Source organism: Lepidochelys kempii, chromosome 11 (assembly GCF_965140265.1).
Source record: "Lepidochelys kempii isolate rLepKem1 chromosome 11, rLepKem1.hap2, whole genome shotgun sequence".
NCBI classification, from domain to species: Eukaryota; Metazoa; Chordata; order Testudines; family Cheloniidae; genus Lepidochelys; species Lepidochelys kempii.
In genome coordinates this window covers 34,182,107-34,202,347 of record NC_133266.1, presented here as the reverse complement: position 1 = coordinate 34,202,347, position 20,241 = coordinate 34,182,107, and the positions used below count along the sequence as shown (strand labels likewise).

The following is a 20,241-nucleotide window of genomic DNA, read 5'->3' as shown; positions in this document are numbered from 1 at the left end:
TGGAACCTAGCGGTGCCCGTTTGATGTTAATTGGAGCTCTGCCCAGTAGTAACAAAACTACTCTTATAATACTAATTAACATTAAACCTACCCATTACCCCCTTCACATTTCTGCCAGCTTCTTATTGGTTCTTTACATTACACATGATTTAAATTAACATCTGCACCAATTGTCTTTCCCCTACTATCAATATAGATAGCATTTTAATAAAACATTCACAATTCTTAAAAACACTCAGTAAAGTCTGTGCTAAAACCAGTTATAACTGAAACATAGCCACTATATAGCCTTGGGTCATGTCCTTTCTAACTTCAATTTTCCCATTTTATTATCTCCAACTTACCTCTACCTTTTCTCACTCTAGTCATCTCAATTTTCCCTACTCCTCTATGCTTAGGCTAACTTAAACCAAAACCAAATTTCTACTTAACATAGACTACAGCATGAATAAAGTTATTAATCATAGAATATCAGGGTTCTCAGGAGGTCTTCTAGTCCAACCCCCTGCTCAAAGCAGGACCAATCCCCAATTTTTGCCCCAAATCCCTAAATGGCCCCCTCAAGGATTTAATGTTCTTAAATGCTTTGCAGAGTCAAGATCTTTCTTATGTAGCACAGTTCTCTTGTTAAGGAGTGATGAGTACACTGATGACAAGATATAAGTTTAGGTTATATTGCTTTGTTAGGTCATAAATGATGAGCTGTAAGTAACATGTACATTTTTTTTAGAGGAAATGCTTGCTGTGAAATATGCTCTGTGGTGGTCTCCAAATGGAAAGTTTATAGCATATGTAGAATTTAATGATACTGACATACCAGTTATTGAATATTCATATTATGGTGAGGACCAATATCCTAGCAAAATAACTATTCCATATCCAAAGGTATGTTGCTTATTTTAAATGGGTGCCATTTCATTCCCCTTGGTTTGTAAATGAGTTGTGATGGCTTTTAAATCGAGACACCGAAAATGTGCATGAAAAATGTTTGTACTGCTGTAGAGCAGGGTTTAATCCTGCTCTATCTTAGAATTAACTGAAGAAAGTAAACTTGAGCCCCAACCCTGCAAAGACATAAACATGTGTAGAACTTTACACACATGGGAGTAGTCCCAATGAAATAAATGGAACTACTCATGGAAGTACAGTTAAGCATGTGCATAAAGGTTAGGAGGATCTGGGCCTTACTTTGCTTTCCTACCTGATGTACCTATTGTGTTGCTTAACAATATCTTTATCATAACATATTGTATTTTTAAAAAAAAGCCTACATTACACTGAGAAATAAGAGGGTGTGAAATCATAGAATATCAGGGTTGGAAGGGACCTCAGGAGGTCATCTAGTCCAGCCCCCTGCTCAAAGCAGGACCAATCCCCGATTTTTGCCCTATATCACTAAATGGCCCCCTCAAGGATTGAACTCACAACCCTGGGTTTAGCAGGCCAAAGCTCAAACCACTGAGCTATCCGTCCTCCCCAAGATCTCAAATTTATTTAAATCCTTTAGGGATTGATCCAAAGCCCACGGACTTCAGGTCAGTCAGGTCCTCACTGACTTAAATGGGCTTTGATTCAGGTCTTATAGCTGTAGTTCAAAAAAAAAGGCCAAGTTATTTGTTCTGTACTGGAGATCTCCTATGACCCTAATTGGAGTCTTCTCCCCAAAACTGGGGCAGTATACATTCCAGAGATCTACACTGTACACAGGAGAGAAGAACTTCCACCTAATTTCATGTTTTCTTCTCCCAAGCTGTCTGGCTGGACATTGAATTAGATATTTTTTTTCTTCTTGATGCATGAACTAATGCTAAGTGGAATAACAAACTGCCACAGTGAGTTACTCCAGATTTACATTAGTGTATGTAAGATCAAAATCTTCCCCATTATGTTCAATAATATCAATATTTCAAAATACTTTAAATTCTTTAAAAAACTTATTGCTTTGTTGCAAGAAAAAATGTTAATTTTTTTAAATGGTAGCTAATCCTCCAGAGCTTGATTTGAATAACCTGGTAATACATTTCCTTTGAAGGCTGGGGCTAAAAATCCTACCGTTAGAGTGTTTATTGTAGACACTACTAACCCTGAAGGTTTAGGTCCTAAGGAAGTACCTGTTCCTGCAGTGATAGCATCAAGGTAGTGTGCTCTCAAATTCATCTTCTTTTCCTTTTCTTTCTGTTTATTGTTAAATGATGGAACCTCTTATTTTCTTTTCTGGAGGTTCTGTTATGTATGCTACAGCTTCATATTTATGGATTTGGAGCTAATCTGAAGTTTTAGATACTGCCTTTACTGGTTCATTCTTTATGCAGTTCACAATCCTTGCTCACATAAGGCTCACATAAGGCCACACCATTGACGTCAATGGGAGTTTTTCCATTGTCTTTAATAGAGCAAGACTGGGGCCATAATGGATGCAATAGCAATAGCCCATTTGTATACTGTAATAACCAGCTTTCATTCTTGTTTTTAGTGATCACTATTTCACTTGGCTCACTTGGGTAACAGATAATCGAATCGGCGTGCAATGGCTAAAGCGAATCCAGAATTTTTCTGTCTTAGCTGTATGTGACTTCCAAGAAAACTCCAATTCCTGGTACTGTCCAGAGGTACTGCACATTGAAATATATACTTAACATTGCTGTGAAACCAAATTTACAGTTGAAGTTACCGAACTTTGAATATAGATTCATCGATTTCTGAGGCTATAAGGATCCATTAGATCATCTAGCCCAGTGCTCTCAACCTTTCCAGACTATTGTACCCCTTTCAGGAGTCTGATTTGTCTTGCATATCCCCAAATTTCACCTCACTTAAAAACTAATAGCTTACAAAATCAGACATAAAGATACAAAAGTGTGTCAGCACACTATTACTGAAAAAATTGCTTTCTTTCTCATTTTTACCATAAAATTATAAAATAAATCGATTGGAATATCAATATTGTACTAACATTTCAGTGTATAGTGTATATAGAGGAGAATAAACAAGTCGCTGTCTGTATGAAATTTTAGTTTGTACTGACTTTGCTAGTGCTTTTTATGTAGCTTGTTGTAAGGCAAATATCTAGATGAGTTGATGTACCCCCTGGAAGATCTCTGCATAACCCCGGGGGTATACGTACCCCTAGTTGAGAACCACTGCGTACCTCCAGGGGTATATGTACCCCTGGTCGAGAACCACTGATCTAACCTGACCTCCTGTATAACACAGGCCATAGAGCTTCCCCCAGTTACCCCTGTATTGAGCCCTATAATGTGTGATTGACTAAAGCAATCTGGAAAGGTATTCATCATGTTCTGAAAACATCAAGAGATGAAGAATCCTCCACTTTCCTTGCATGGTGATAGCCGTGTTAGTCTGTATCAGCAAAAAAAATAAGGAGGACTTGTGGCACCTTAGAGACTAACAAATTTATTTGAGCATAAGCTTTCATGGGCTAAAACCCGATGAAGTGGGTTTTATCCCACGAAAGCTTATGCCCAAATAAATTTGTTAGTCTCTAAGGTGCCACAAGTACTCCTCGTTTTTTTTCACTTTCCTTGGTTGTTTGTTCCATCAGTTCAGTGGTTTTCAACCTGTGGTCTGCAGATCCCTGGGGGTCCACAGACTATGTCTAAGATTTCCAAAGGGGATCGCACCTTCATTTGAAATTTTTTAGGGTTTCACAAATGAAAAAAGGTTGAAAACCACTACGTTAGTTAATCATCCTCACTGTTAAACTAAATACAGTAACTCCTCACTTAAAGTCGTCCCGGTTAACGTTATTTCATTGTTACGTCACTGATCAAATAGAGAACATGCTCGTTTAAAGTTGCGCACTGCTCCCTTATAACGTTGTTTGGCAGCCATCTGCTTTGTCCACTGCTTGCAGGAAGAGCAGCCCGGTGGAGCTAGCTGGTGGGGGCTTGGAACCAGGGTGGACTGGCAGCCCCGCTATCAGCTCCCTTAAGTCCTAAGTTCCCTGTGCGGCAGTTGCCCAGCAGGCTACCAATTGCAGGCAGTTCACTGTCCCTCCCTCCACTGCCATGTGCTGCTCCTGCCCTCTGCCTTGGAGCTGCTCCCGGGAGCCTCTGCTTGCTGTGCGGGGGGGTGGGAAGAGGGGTGCTAATGTCCGGGTGTCCCCCTCCCTGCTCCTGCCCCTCCCCGCTCCTTTACCCCATCTCCACAGAGAAGGGGGGGACACAACACGGCTCAGGAGGGAGGGAACTTGCTGGCAGCAGGTGCTGTCTCAACTTGCTGATCTACTTAAAAAGGCAGTGTACTTAGAGTGGGGTCAGCGTACTTTAAAGGGGCAATGCAAGTCTCTCTCACACACACACACACGGTGTGTGTGAGTGTCTCTCTCTCTCACATGCATGCACGCACACACATACACACACAGTGTGTGTCTCTGTCTCTCTCTGCCATGCTGTCTCCCCTCCCTCCATTCGTGCTGCCTTGTAGAGTGTGAGGCTACATGTGTTAACCCTTGAGTGCTCAGCCAAGTGCTAGTTCATCATTTAGCAGTAAGACATTCCCTGGGAAATGTCCCACCCTCTTCCACCCTCTGACTCCACCACCTCAACCAAACTTCACAATCATCATTGCTGTGTACAGTATTACATTGTTTGTTTAAAACTTTTTTTTTCTTTTTCTCTCTCTCTCAACTCTAAATAAAAAAATATAGTCTTTTGTCTGGCGAAAAACATTTCCCTGGAACCTACCCCCCCCCCATGTATATTAATTCTTATGGAGAAATTGGATTCGCTTAACATTGTTTCGCTTAAAGTAGCATTTTTCAGGAATATATCTACCATGTTAAGTGAGGAGTTACTGTAAGTAATAACCTAGAACTAATGGTGAATTATTTCATGATATCGTGACTCCTCTGCAAAGTAAATACATAAATAAAATCTAGTTACAAAAGCAAAAATCCAAATTGTCAGTACTTTTTTTCAATGAGTTTAAATAAAAACACAAAACAGATATCCACTGACTTCAAAACTATTGAGTTTAATTCTCCTCTATTTTTGAGCCAGGAGATCTCCTCACAGGGAGGAGCCTAATTGTGAAAAAATGCATCCAATTTATGTGCTTTGGAAGTTTACGTTAAGGCTGTGTTGGAATAGTTCAAAACACTGTACATTAAGAGTGAGAGGAAGATGTGCAGAGATGAGACAGCTGTGGTCAACATTTCACTGATAAATTTCATACAGATGCCCCAAAAAATGGTTAATACAAGTACAGTAATTTTAGTGTGGCAGTCTCATTCATGCTCCTGTAGTCAAAAGTCTCTCATAATGGGCATAAACCTTGCTTCTAGAGGTTATGTTAAACCATCCATAAATATTCACTTCAGGCTGAAGCTTAGGGTACATAGAATCAAGCAACCAATTTTATAAAGATAGAAGTTTGTCTGTTTTGTAAAATTGTTTTTGTTATTTTATATACTGCAAATATAAAGGACATGACATTTCAATTTACTCAAATGAACTTTACAAATTATATGTACAGCAGATATTGTTGAGACTTTAAAGGAAGTTAAGTTTCAATCCTGCAAAAGCTTATGCATGCAAGTAACTTTTCACACATGAACAGTTGCACTGGGGCAATTCAGACACAGTAATGTAAAGTTACTCAAATGCAATTTGCAGATCAGGGTCCTATAAGTCAGTGGTACTTGACCAGGGGTACCTGAACCCCTGGGGGTATGTAGAGGTTTTCCAGGGGGTACATCAACTCATCTAGATATTTGCCTAGTTTTACAATAGCCTACATAAAAAGAATTAGTGAAGTCAGTATAAACTAAAATTTCATACACACAAGGACTTGTTTATACTGCTCTATACACTAAAATGTAAGTACAATAGTTATATTCCAATTGATTTATTTTATAATTGTATGGTAAAAATGAGATAGTAAGCAATTTTTCAGTAATTGTGTGCTGTGACATTTTTGTATTTTTATGTCTCCTTTTATAAGATTTTAACTGAGATGTAACTTGGGCGTATGCAAGACAAATCAGACTCTAGAAAGGGGTACAGTAGTCTGGAAAGGTTGAGAGCCACTGCTATAAGCAATTTTACATTTCGAAAAAAGGCCATTTTCATTATATAACAGATTCAATTCAGATTTTCCTTAAAATTGAATCTGTGTCCCATCAGTAAGATATATGTGTTTTGAGGATTAAAGATTATATTGACAATCAAAAGGTTTTATAAACATCAAGGGATTAAAGGGTCTAACAGCAAGATGCTGATCATTCTGGCCTTGATCCAGTAAAGCACATAAGCACATGTGCTTAACTTTAAGCATGTAAATGACTTCAATAGGACTAATTCCATGTTAAAATTAAGCATGTGCTTAAGTGCTTTGCTGGATTGGGGCCAAAGTGATCAGCATCTTGCAGGATTGTGTTCATAATCCTTGTTTAATTGCGTTGATGCTTCCCTAATACTTTGTTTATACAGTGACACAGTGCTTTTATCATATTAAAGTTTGCACAAATGGCCATTTGAAGGCGTGCGAACAGATGGGAGTGCTGCATTAGCTCTATTTGTCCTGAAGAAGTGCATCTCTGTGCATTTCCACTGGCAAAAACAGTTCCATCTTTGCTTTGTTTTCAGATTAAACCAAGAGCATAAAGTACAATAAATGTGCTGTGCTTTATGCATTCGAAAATAATATATTTTACAAGTAATTTCTAAAGCCCTGATCCAGCAAACACTCAAGCACGTGTTTATCTTTTATTTATGTGAATAGTCCCATAGAGGCCAATTTGATTTGAATGGAACTACTTGTGTAAAGAGAAAAGGAGTACTTGTGCTAGAAAACTAGTACCTTAGAGACTAACAAATTTAAAGTTGTGTGTGTAAGCGTTTGCAGGATTGAGGCCTATGAAAACATGGTGATGTGAGTGGGAGGATTGCAAATACTTAAGTATTTGAGTAACTTTACACATAAGAGTCGTCCCATAGAAATCCACGGGATTACTTGTGGGAGAAAAGTCACACACATGCTTAAGTATTTGTGGGATCAAGGTCTTAATTAAAACAGAGGCAAATAAATCAGGAATGCAGAGGTAGAGCTTTACTTGAATCCTTAAGTCTTTGGAGGTTTGTCCCTTAAAAAAGGCTGCTTATTTCATAAATGAAATTGTTTTGGACATTTTCTATTTGGCATTGAATTAAAGTTGTTCTTCAAAATGCATAGATGTAAATATGCCTGAACTTTTTAGCACAAGCACTTGAGTAACTTTACTCACATGAGTAGTCCCATGGAAATTACTCATATGCTTAAGCATTTGCTGATCAGGCCCTAAGTTGTGAACTGACTGTAAGATGCTAGTGGGCAGAATTGCGCAAAGTTAAAATTTAATGTTATTTTACTTGTAAACTTATTAACTTGAAAAATCTTACCCTTTCTGTTTGCATTTTTCTATTAATAAGAAACAAAGCCAAGCAGCTGAGTTAATTATTCAACAGAATGCTGTTCAAGGATTCCATCTTGCAAGGTGTTGAGTGCTGAGGTGCTGAATGCGCTCAACTTCCACTAAAGTCAGTGGGAGTTAAGGGTGCATAGCACCTTGCAGGATTGACAAGAGGAGGAAAAGGCACAATTCTGAATGTTAATGAGACGCTACATTAAGAATAAGAAATGCAAAATGTTTTCTTCTGAGAGCTAATTTTGGTGTGCACATTTCACAGGGCTCCAGACTGTGAAGAAATGTTCCATTAAATCAACAGTTTAAATAAAAACCTAATTTATAAAATTTAAAAACTTATAAATCTATTGCATGCAGAATTGTTAGCATTAACCAGTAAATAATTTAGTTTCATCTAACAATCAGGATATTACAGTCTGCAATGAAAAAGTCATTTGAAACTATTGGAAATGCATTAGAAACTTTCTAAGTCAAACACAAATCAAAGCCTTAAAATGTAAAAGGATCATTAGAGCTGGTAAAAGAACTGATTTGAATACATTCTAAGTCTGTACAAGCCATTTTTTAAAGGTCAACAATAAAAATATTATAAGGGCCTAAATCCTGAAAATCCTTAGCGATATGAGGAGTTCCAGATGCCCAGATTAAAGTGACCAGTGATTTTCAGTGTCTAAATTCTACATGTTAATCCTTAATTCTACTTCTTGTGTACCCAATTGAAACACCTTAGAGCGGTATGATTTTTAGAGAGGTTGAGCACCTGTTCTGTCAAAATCCAGTCACATTATGGTATCTCAGTCCCAAACATTGAGGTGCCCCAAATCACTACTCACTTTTGAAAAATTCAGCCGTTGATTCTATAAATATGAATTATGTTAAAAAGAGGAGTATATTTTAATTTACTTTAGTGGGACTATTCACACTAGTTAGAGTCCCCAGAATCTCTCTGCAGAGTAGTGAAGAGTTTTCTCTCCAGACTGCTGAGAGTTCGAATGCCATGGAGAAAGCGGATCAGATTCTGATCTCAGTTATGTTGCTGTGAAGCTAGAGTTACTCCACTGAATTAAATGGAATAACTCTGGATTTACAAAGGTGTAAATAAATGAATCCAGAATATGATCCTATGCATTTAGCCTCTGCCAGAGGAGAAAAGGAGAAAGAATTCCCCATTGCTCATCAGTGCCCCATTGTGCTTGGGTATAAAAGGCTCTTACAACTGTGTGATCTGTGCTACAGTATATAAAGTCTATGGGACAAGTTCAGGTGTAAATTTGAAAATGAACATAAAATACAGGCTCCATTCCTCAGCTGATGTAAATCAGCATCACTCCATTGAAGTCAGTGGAACTATGCCAAATTACCATAGTTGGGATATAACCCACATTTTTAACATTAATAGTCCTGAAAGGATTGATTTTTTAATGAAAAATTAACTGAGATAAAACAGCCATTAATTCTAGTTTTTATTGATATGTTATGGAAGGTTGTTAATATAGTCCTGATACCTTTGTCAGATATCCTTCTAGGTTTCCTGGAACTTATTTCAGGAGTGATTTGAATTTAGCCCTAAAATCCTTCTACAGTGTAATTTTGCAGTTGCATATTTATTTGAAGAACTTTCCTCTCTGTGAATAAATTGTGCTCTTCTCTTTCCTACACATCCTAAAGGTTTTGCCCTTCATTTTGTTTTTCAGAATCGGCAGCATATAGAAGAGAGTCAGACAGGATGGGCTGGTGGAGTAGGGTTTTTGTTGTTTTTTACTGTGATTTAATAAAAAGCTACAGTCATTTACTTATCTTCACAATAATGTTGGAAATATGAATAAGCTGGTATCATACTGTGTCATGCAATATATATACAGTACTACACCTGATGCATTTTAAGGCTGGGATTTTCAATGTGCCTAAGGGAGGTAGGTGCCCACCTCCCATTGACTTTGCAAATCTCAGTCTTAATGACTATGGGCTATACTGAAGTTATAGAAATCACATCCACATAAGTGAGAAGGAACTAAGTGCACAGTACCAGGAGTGGCTGCGAGAGCATTCTGCTGGCAGAGGACGTAGATAAAGAAAGTTCCTCTGGCATCACTGGGCAGCTCCTATTCCTCCAGACATGTCTATAATAAATACATTTCTGAAATGTAAACAGTGTTTTCAGAGCACAGTTTTATGCGAAGTGCTGCTCTTCTTCACCGAGGGAGAAGCCTTTGAAGCCAGAGACCAGTAACCTGTGGGTAGCTGATACTTGCTTTCAACTGCCAATACACCAATATAAATATGTATGTCCAATAGCTCTCACAACATTCAGATATCTATCTAGCTATCTATCTCCTACATATATGTCTATTACTCCTCAAGCATGACAAGATCAATTACCAAGATTCAATCAAGCAGTGTCTGGGTCTTCTTACAGTGGTCTTAATTGAAAACTTCAATTTTCAGTGTACACAGTCCTATTATTTGAAATAAATACAATGCATCTACAGGGATAAAACACTTTATTTGATCCCCTTTTCCTTATCTTCACTTTTGGATTAATGATGATGGATTGCTATAAAAACTAATAGAAACTGCACAAAATAATTTTGCTTTATTCTCTATGGGGGATTTCATGGTTTGGATGATTAATAATGGAATACAGAACAATTTAGCTCTGGGTCACAAGTTCAAATACAGCTCAGGTCTGCAGTGTTGGAAAGTCATAAGACCTAATGAGTGTCTGATGGCATATGTGAAATGGGTTGATGGCTTCAGACCATCTTCTGTGGGACCATTTTCTCTTATTTAAAAAATAAAAATCACAGTTGGCACTAACTGGCTCCCTTGTTGACTGTCTCAACAAAGACCAACGTTTGAGCAGGAATAGAGATTGAACTATCTTTATTCCCCAACAGGACTGAAGCATATTGGTGGGGCAGAGTGGAGAAGCTTGGACAGCCTCGGCCCTGTGCTGTACCTGCTTTGTGTACAAACAGAAAACTTTAGTCACCAGGATTTTTAGTCCCGGCACCTTTCACAAATACAAATTTTATTGAAAAACTTTTATTTTTAAAAATCACCAACTCTGACTATAATTAAAAAATTAAATTAAAAAATTGATCAAACCAAACACACACACACACATACACAAAGTAATCCCACCTGCATGAAACAGAAAGCGTGTGTACATGTTGGCAGGCATTGTGACCAGTTACCAGTTAAGAAGTTTGACAGAATGTATACTGTGACAAAAGGGAAGACCAGTTAAAGCACTCTCTGGTTGCTTTAATGTACATATTGTAAACTGTGTATATTATAAACTGCTCAAAAAGCCTGGTTGTTTTTATTTATGTTCCTTTGTTTCAGTTCTTCGTTTCAACACCATATTTTACTTCAGACACCTCTTCATACTACAAAATTTTTAGTGACAAGGCTGGTTATAAACATATTCATTACATCAATGGCTCAGCGGTATGTCAAACAAAGAATTATCCTCAGTAAATTCCCATATTGTAGGTTCCTGAAATAACCTTACTATATATGTTGTTTTATAGGAAAATGCAATATCAATTACAAATGGACAATGGGAGGCGATATACATTTTCAAAGTAACGGATGATGCAATGTAAGTATTCTACAGAGCAGAGCCTGTTATGTGCTATTTGCTGTCCGTAAGAATGTACTACAAATTATACTGATTTTTGCAGGGTTCCATTAGTCTCATTGGACCATGATATTCAAAGGGGCAGGTGCCTGGGACCTGTGTGCAGTTTTACTAGAATTACCACAGCTGTGTACACAAATCAGGTATTTGGGCATGCGCATGGCTATAGTTAGCTATGGTGGAAATACCCAGTCTGTGGCCACTGCTGTAGTACATTTTGTGTACAAATATGCACATTTTTGCACACATGGGCTTCTGAAAGACCTTTTGAAAATCAAAATCCACCATCTTTTTCTAAAAATTTTTAGGCCTCTATTCAGCAAAGAACTAAAGCATCTTCTTAACTTGAAGCATGTGAGTAAACTCATCACCATTCAGCAGGACTTCAGTTCTTAGGGCTGAGCAAATGCTCTGCTGAATCTGAGTCATACTCAACAGTTGTGCTTAGTCCTCTGTTGTACAGATGGGTCTATACATTACTGCTAGTTGATCAGCTAACACCTGGGAAGTAGGATGAAGCAATTAAATTTCATCGTTCACTTGCCATCTTCTCAGGATTTGAACAAAGGTTTTGAGGGATGAGAAGCTAGGGTACTTCACCCACTGTTCCATCTTGATACCCCCCCCCAAAAAAAATCAAAATCCAAATTCAAGTTTAGTTAATATAACTTTTCAAGCAGGCTTCTGATTTAGGATGCCCAATCCTAATTCACAGCTTATGATTTCATGGACTACTTAATAACAAGCAAATTAATTTATAGATTCTATTCGAGCAATGAATTTGAAGGCTATCCAGGGAGAAGGAATATATACAAGTAAGTTCATATCAAATGTTTATTAATATTGATTAAATTAATATCAGATGGATCTAGGTTTATATCATATAAAAGAGAATTCTACACAGTCAGAAACAGTTTCAAAATTTTAAGAGTAAATATCAAGAAGTTCTTACCTAAAATTTGAATTGGGCTGTTGCACTGCATATGCAGGTATCTTGTAATGAATAGACAATATGTATTACCATATTTAAAGTGATCATGCATTTTGGAGGGGCACACAACATTGGGATACATTTTCAAAATGTGACTCCCATTTGTGTATATATCACTTCCAGGTACATTTTGATACTATCATGTGTATATGTATGCGTAAATCACCTGAACACATATGTGATACTGCTAAAAATGCATATGCAAGTGTTTTTAAATGCAATTTGTACACACAAACAAATGGAAGAGGAAGCAGGGTCTAGTGGATAGGCACTGGACTTGGACTCAGGAGACCAGCTTCAATTCCTTGCTTAGCCACAGACTTCCTGTCTGACCTTGGGAAAGTCTATCCCACCTATCCCAGTGGTGGGAAACCTGTGGCCCACAGGCCGCACATGGCCCGTCAGGGTAATCGGCTGGCAGACCGTGAGACAGTTTGTTTGCACTGACCATCTGCAGGCACGGCCGCCCGCAGCTCCCAGTGGCCACGGTTCGCCATTCCCGGCCAATGGGAGCTGCGACCACTGACCTATCCTGTGTTTCCCATCTGTAAAAGGAAGATAGTACTTCCCTACCTCTGAGATGCTGTGAAAGTTAAATCCTTTAATAATAAACATGAGGCACTCAGATTCTATGGTGATGAGGGCCATATAAGTACCTGAATATCTAAATAGACAGGCCACATTGAAGACTTTGAAAATACAATCCCAGAAATACTAAGCATACATCTGAAAATTGGCACTGGGGAGGGGGAGAGGAATATTGTCTGAATCATACAACTATTGTTTAAAAATATTGAAAAACTCTAACCCATTGATTAGAAAGTGAAATTTAAATGTGACTTGACTTTACAATATAGATGTTTTGGAACAGGTAGGACAGCATTATGTGGAAAATGTACTTCAAAGCAATATTATATTGTATTATTTTGTTTTCATTTCCTCCTAGAATTAGCATTGGAAGCAATCCTCTGAGGAAACAATGCATTACTTGTAATCTAAGGAAAGAAAGGTGCCAGTATTATACAGCGAGATTCAGTGAAAACGCTAAGTATTATGCCCTAGTCTGTTATGGTATGTATAGTAGGTGACCAAACAAATTCTAAATTGTATTTTCAAGGGAATATGAGATAGATAATGATATTTATTCCAGGCAATATTCATTCAGTTGACAGAAGAAGTTTTAAACTGAAAAATATTCGTTGCCAAAAACTGCAAGAAAAATGTTCTCAGATGCTGAGAACCAAAATATTTTTGATTTTGGCGATTTCAGTTTTTTGACAAAAACCTAAAAAAAATTGACTAAAACAAATTTGTGAAAATATTTCCCAGGAAAAAAAACATTTCCTGACCAACTTCAGCCAAAATCACACTCTACCCAGTGACTAGTAAGGCAGGATCCAGGAACCCCTTTCTGTTTCATTATTTGAGTTCCAGCTAATCTGTACCTTGATTCTAACATAGAAGGCCAAATCCAGCTGTGACATAAGCAGATGCAACTCCCACTGAAGTCAGTAGGACTTGAGCCTGCTTAAACTAGAGCTGAATTTGACCCCAAAAGTGCTGACAGTTTTCTAAGCGATGTAGTTTTTTACATGTAAATATACAAATATAAACTTTCTGAAAATAAATGCAGCAAGACACAGAGATAAATATGAAACCTTTGAAATTGCTCTCAAGGCAGAAGTGGGTCAAATCTTGGTCCTATTGAAATCAATAGAGATTTTGCCATGACCTCAGTGGGCCAGGTTTTCACCCATTATCAGGGCACTGTAAATAATGGACAGTATATAATATAAAAATTCAAAGGCAAAAAACTATACATTTCATCCTCCACAATCCTGTATGTAGTGTAGCATCTTTTGTTACCATCTTTGAGAATTTGAACTGAATGTTCAGCTGTACAAATAATAAAAACCACAGCTACCAGAGCAAATGTAACAGAATGATAACACCTCTCAATCATCCTTGCCAAGAATATTTGATATTGTCATCACCACATGAAATCCACTCACCTTAGCAAATGTAATGTGACGTGTTCTCAGAAGCCCATTTCACATTGTTAATTTTGAGTTCACCTTATGTAACGGAACCTTAGCTATTAGCTGGATGGGACTTTGTCTACAGGAAAGAAATGCTCTTTGCGGGGTTTAAAAGTTACCTTCCTCCCTCGAGCTTCGTTGTTTGGTAATGGCCAAGAACCCATTTCCTAAGCAGTGCTTTTGACATAATGTGTGTGGCAGTGACTCCTGTGTTACGCAGTAGGAACCCCAGAATTATGCAACATTGCCTTCCCCCTCATGTCTGTATCCCTCACAGCTCCCAGCCCAGTACAGTACAATTAATAGAGAAACCTTTGTAGTTTTATATTTTGCTGCTAAATTGAATTTAAATTTCTCACAATTTTTCATTGTGCCACAGATTTTTCTATTAAAAATACCTCACAGCATTGTAGATGATATCAAGATATGCTGGAGATGTAGACAGATTGGTGGGGGACATTGGGGCTTATGGTACCAAGACTGGGTGGGAAGCTAGTCTGATTAACAATCAGTCATTAATTCATTATGTTGCTCATGGAGCATAGAGTGCACGCTTCAGATCACCCATTTCCACAGAACCCAGTCTTCTGTCATTGTTGCGGCCTGCTCTATATTAAGACCGAGGCAGGTGAGGTTGGAAGCCACGACATCCCTCCAGCATGTATGAGGCTGCCCATGAGATCTTCTCCATCCAACTTTTGTTGGATCAAATGCATAAAACTGGTGGGCTGCTATGGACTGTGGCATACAGAGCTGATGCCCAAGCCACCTGAGCTGGCATTGAGTCACTTGGGAAGACACTGGAGGCTGGTTGGTACGAAGCTTGACATCCTCGTTTGTATCATGAGTATCTTGGCTCCATTGTTAGGGAAAGAAGCTTGAATCCACAAAGCTACGGGTGTTATGCTCTTTGAAAGCTTCTGTGGTATCATTGCCATGCATCAACTTGGACTACGATGCGTATCTATCAAGCAGTAGTGGCTTCTGTCTTTTTGCATGGATCTGAAACCTGGGTCGCTTCTGAGAGGCAAATGCTCCAGCTGGACACTTTTGACATGAAACAGCAATGACATATTGGGCATATGGTGACTTCCTCACATTTGGTTAACAATTATGACAATTTAATTGACATTCTTAGGCTTCTGAGTTGACATATTATTGAGATGGCTTGGGATAGTTCACACCTTTTCTTAGAGCATTGTTTCAGACTGTCTGCAGACTCAGGCAGAGAGCACTATATGGAAGTTCAGTTCACTTTTTGAAAATATTCTGTGCAACCATAAGATGTATTTATTTTTAAATGAAAGTTTGGATTCTGAAGCATAATTATGCAGCAATTTTCAAAAAGAGGGCAACTATACAGTCATTTGATGTGACTGTATAATTACACTATGCCTGGGCCTTGGTAACAGCTATTATTACACTTGTTAGTAAGACATTTTCAAAGAGAGTGTTTACTGTTTTGTGGTGTAGGTGCAGGGGGATGGACTAGAAGACCTCTTGAGGTCCCTTCCAGTCCTACATTTCTATGATTCTATAAAAAGGAAGTTATACGCAAACATCCAATCAAAAAAATTCAAGTGATCTGACAGATCTTATCATTGATATTTTAATAGTAACTCTACTCTTCAAACCAAGTTATGTTTCAAAGAATATGAATCTTTTTTTCTCTTTTAATTCTCATTACAGGTCCGGGCATTCCTATTTCCATTCTTTTTGACAGCAGCAATGATAGAGGTACTGCAAATATTCTGCATATTTCTGTGCGTAGTTTTTATCCTGAATAGTTACTAAATAAATCCCATAAGTCACTATTTAGACTTGCACTAAAGATGCTTTTAACTGTCTTTGAGGGACAGATTCAATACCCAGATTCTTTATTACATTGTGAAATTTGGATGTACTGTATTTTTGTTGTTGAATCCAGCCCTAAATTTTACATTGCTACAAACAGTGGGTATGCTGAGCATTAGTAACTCCCCATGAGCCAAATCCTGAGCTCAGTACACAGTTTCTACTCAACCCTTACTGATGCACACTGCCATTGACCTTAGGGTGACCAGATGTCCCAATTTTATAGGAAAAGTCCTGATTTTTTGGTCTTTTTCTTATATAGGCTCCTATTATGCCCCTGCCCCCAGCCCGTCCCAATTTTTCACATTTGCTGTCTGGTCACCCTAATTGACATTTTTCCTGAGCAAGCGTTGACTAGAAATTTTGCGAGGAATCCAAAAGAAATGTTTGGAGCTGGAAAAGGTTCCATTCCCATCATGTGTGCTTTTGTTCTCTAGCTATATTCTTCCAACTCCTCCTTCTGCAAAATATATGCATGAATTGCCACTTTTATCTGCACATTAAGGGTCCATTCTAATTTCCCCAGCAACGAGCACAATCTGTATGAAACGGTGCCCAAAGTGTTGAATTATCAGTATGGCACTCTGGCATCTCCTTGTGCCTAGGAAACAAATGTTTAATTTAATGGACTTTTACCTTTGCCTTCACTGTGCCTTGCTCAGCCATGCTGCTTCACTGCAGAAAGAACCCATTCAAGCTGCCTTCTTTTGTCTTTGTAAGGGTAATTATGTAGCCTCTTGTTTTAGTCATCTTTGTGCCACTGGCTAATTGCTTTCTTGTTAGGTGACCGTGACAGTGTTTGTCTTGGACTAGGCTGCAATTGCATAAGAGGGGCAGCGAGTCCATTTTCACTGTGGTTGGCAGGTATTAATTCAAATGGGAGTTGTGCAGCTAAATTCACATACACCAGACTGGAAGGTTACCTTGGACTGTCTAAAGCAACGGGAAAACTTCAAAAGATCTGGAGCTCCAGTTTGGTTTGGTTCCAACATCAGGATGGTTTTTCAGCCTTTATCCAAGCTATCCAAAATTCCTGGATCTGCAAAACTGGCCTGGACATTTCACAATAACTGACTTTCTTGAGAGAAGTCTGGTATTTCCTGTTCCTGGTCAGCCTGTATTCTTCTGGTATTACTGCAGTCACAGAACCAGGAAGTGTTTTTCAAAAATGTAAAATGATGACAAAAAGTTTAACAGAAGTTGTTTAAAAAATCACGTAAGGTTCTGTTTCAGTTTGGGGGTGAAGATTCAGGTCGCAGACCCTCATTAGGTACAACATTCTATGCCCATCCCTAGTCATAGGAAAGAATTTTGATACACAAAGTAGCTTTCAGTGGACTCCTAATGTGTCAATACTACCATCTGTGCTGGATATTAATTATATAGAAAATATAACTTTTTAAATTTACATGTCAGTGTTTGGTGCTTGATCATCTTGTAAAGTTTTTCAGTAAATAAACATGGTTATACTGAGATTTGATTAGAAATTAGTCTGCAAGTTACAATTCAATGAAGTTACAGCAGAGGACAAGATTAAAGAATTAATTCAGACGCAAAGAAGCACATTGTATCTTGCTAATATGAGGCAGGTTAGATAGGAGTGTGCAGTAATCCATTATTCAGAACAATGGATGTAACTAGAGTCAACATTTGGAGAAGCATTTTGCAGACTGGAGTATATTCTCCAGTTCTCCTATTCCTAAAAGGTAGGAAGTCTGAGGTGTGAGTGGACAAGAAGAGAAGAAATAATAGTCACACAAGATCAATTACTTTGTATCCCATACAGAATATGTCAATGTTTCAGTTTATATGTAAATACAACTTCAAGTGTTTGATTTTCCAATGTATGACCTCATTACCATATTTGTAAGAATTTTCCATAGATTTCTTTTCCAGTTGAGCCACAAACAAAACAAGGGAGTCTCAATTAACAGAGAGGAGTTGAAAAGCAAATTGATTGCTAATATGGAAACTTCTTTTACCTAGAGATTAAAGTCTTGGAAGACAATTTGGAATTAGAGTCTGCGATGGAAAACATCAAAATGCCTAAGATAGACATTAATAAACTTGAAGTGGATGGAATTAGTAAGAATTACTATTACACTATTTACTTTTTCTATAATTTTTACACTTATTCTATTGTAGGAAGCATGCTCCAGCAGTTATTAGAACAAGGGATTTGGAATTAGGCTTCCTGGATTGTATTTCTGGTTCTGCCATGGATTCACTATTTGACTTTGAGAAACTCAATATCACTATGCCTCAGTTTGCCTGTCAGTGAAACATATACTATACATCCCTACCACACAGAGATGATGCTGTTAAGAGACTTCATTCATTAATATATGTAAATTAATTAATTTACAAATATTTAATTGTAAATTAATTTTTCTCTCACATGAGAAATTGGTATAGAATGTTTCCTATACTCATATAGCTCACCAGTGAGATAGTATTTGTCATTTTTTTCTAGATACCTGCAGAAATTAGGCCCTAATATTATTGTATGACGCTTAATTAAAAAAAACAAAACAAATCCAAAAAGCCCCAACACTTTATTTCTTCAAGATTGTTTTTAAACAGTTAAATAGGAAAAATGACTTAAATCAATTTGTGACTCACAATTCATGAATCCTGTGTCTCATTGCTTACTCATTTCCATATGCTACTCCAATAAATAATGGTTCATACATAGAAGAATCATCTCAAACATTGATATATTTGTAATATATCTTTTTTTAGCTTTGTGGTACAAGATGCTTCTACCTCCGCAGTTTGATAGATCCAAGAAGTATCCTCTGCTTATTCAGGTGTATGTAAGATTTTCTTTTCTTTTTCCACATAATCCGCTTTATCAGAAGGGGTATTAGTTCTGACATGTCACGTTTAGTGCAGGATAAGTGCATTAGTGTATATAACAAGCAAAGCACACCAGTTCTTTGATTTTAGGCTACATTTCTGAAATAGAATCCTGATCCTATTGAAATCAATAAGAGTTTTGTTGTTGATTTCAGTGAGACTAAGATTAGTCCTTCAGAAGGAGAATAGGAATTTGCAGAATATCGTTCAGAGTCAATTCCATTGCTACTTCCATGTACCATGAGACTGCCTAAGATAGCACATTATAGGTTCCACTGTTAACACTGGAAAGTATGATATGAGTCTATCGGAAGTGGCTAAGAAAAAGAATGTAAACATTGTGGGCTAAATTACCCCCAGCTTTTATTCAAGTGTATAAGGACTAAAGCCCTTTCTGTTGTCTTGCTCAGCTTAGTAAGGTGTGCTCAGACTATGATGCCAGGTATCAGGGAGAAAGAAGGGACTGCTCACTTGATATTCACCTTAGAAAGCAAGTTGGCACAAAGGGGAAAGGAGACCTTGCCTCTTCCCCACTCACTGCTGGTCAGATTATCAGTCCAGATGCAGAGGGGTGTGGGATCAACTGTATCCCAACAAGGGGTGAGGTAATTCACTCTGCCAAAACAAGGCAGAGAGGGGAGGAAGTGTGACTTTGAAGCATAATATCTTCTCAGAGTTCCTCTTGGGACAGTGCAACCCTTGGCCATTCTGGGCCAAATCGAATGGACCAACCTAATCCTACAAAAACTGAAATGGATTACAGCTGGCAAAGTCCCACACCTATATCAGTAAAGGTCTGACTGTTTCTGCCTACTGAATACCATGAGCCTGTTCTGCCTTATAGGAGAAGATATGAAGGGAAAATATGAGACATATGTATAACTACAGTCACTTCCAGAAATTTCCCCTCTCCAGAATTAAGATTCTGTTAGGCTGCCCACCAGGGGCTATGCACTCAAGAAGTTTCTTTTACATTAAATAAAATCTGGGGTTTGAGCTTTAATTATTCCATTATTCATGTCCTGTATTTAATAAATGCGTTGTTTAAAATCATCCACCAAATCTAAATGTGAGATTCTGCGAATATTTCCTTTAGGTATGGAGGACCTTGCAGTCAGAATGTAAAGCACACATTTGGGATTAGCTGGATAACCTATCTTGCAAGCAGAGAGGAAATTATTGTTGCTCTTGTGGATGGCAGAGGGACAGCTTTTCAAGGTGACAAGATGCTACATGCAGTATATCGAAAACTCGGAGTATATGAAATTGAGGACCAAATCTCAGCAGCAAAGTGAGTATTACAGTAGGATTCAATAGAATCCCTTCCACGTGTTAAGCAACACTGAAGCAGTAGTCCAAGAGACAGATTAGTAGATGCATTTCAAGTCCTTTTGAGCACCACTTGGCTGGTAACTGCTAAGAATGA

The 20,241-nt window shown here is 38.0% G+C and overlaps 1 protein-coding gene across 3 annotated transcripts in view; it reads left to right on the top strand.

The window, feature by feature from the left end:
- LOC140895584 (prolyl endopeptidase FAP-like) overlaps positions 1-20,241 on the top strand; it is a 56,527-nt gene that overhangs the window by 20,414 nt on the left and 15,872 nt on the right. For all 3 annotated transcript variants that reach the window (XM_073305628.1, XM_073305629.1, XM_073305630.1), the window contains exons 9-20: positions 731-885; positions 2,033-2,136; positions 2,474-2,609; positions 9,121-9,165; positions 10,775-10,879; positions 10,963-11,033; positions 11,834-11,887; positions 13,010-13,134; positions 15,792-15,839; positions 17,943-18,041; positions 18,699-18,768; positions 19,912-20,106. In XM_073305628.1, coding sequence (XP_073161729.1) covers positions 731-885; positions 2,033-2,136; positions 2,474-2,609; positions 9,121-9,165; positions 10,775-10,879; positions 10,963-11,033; positions 11,834-11,887; positions 13,010-13,134; positions 15,792-15,839; positions 17,943-18,041; positions 18,699-18,768; positions 19,912-20,106 — 1,207 coding nt within the window. The remainder of the gene's footprint in view (positions 1-730; positions 886-2,032; positions 2,137-2,473; positions 2,610-9,120; positions 9,166-10,774; positions 10,880-10,962; positions 11,034-11,833; positions 11,888-13,009; positions 13,135-15,791; positions 15,840-17,942; positions 18,042-18,698; positions 18,769-19,911; positions 20,107-20,241) is intronic.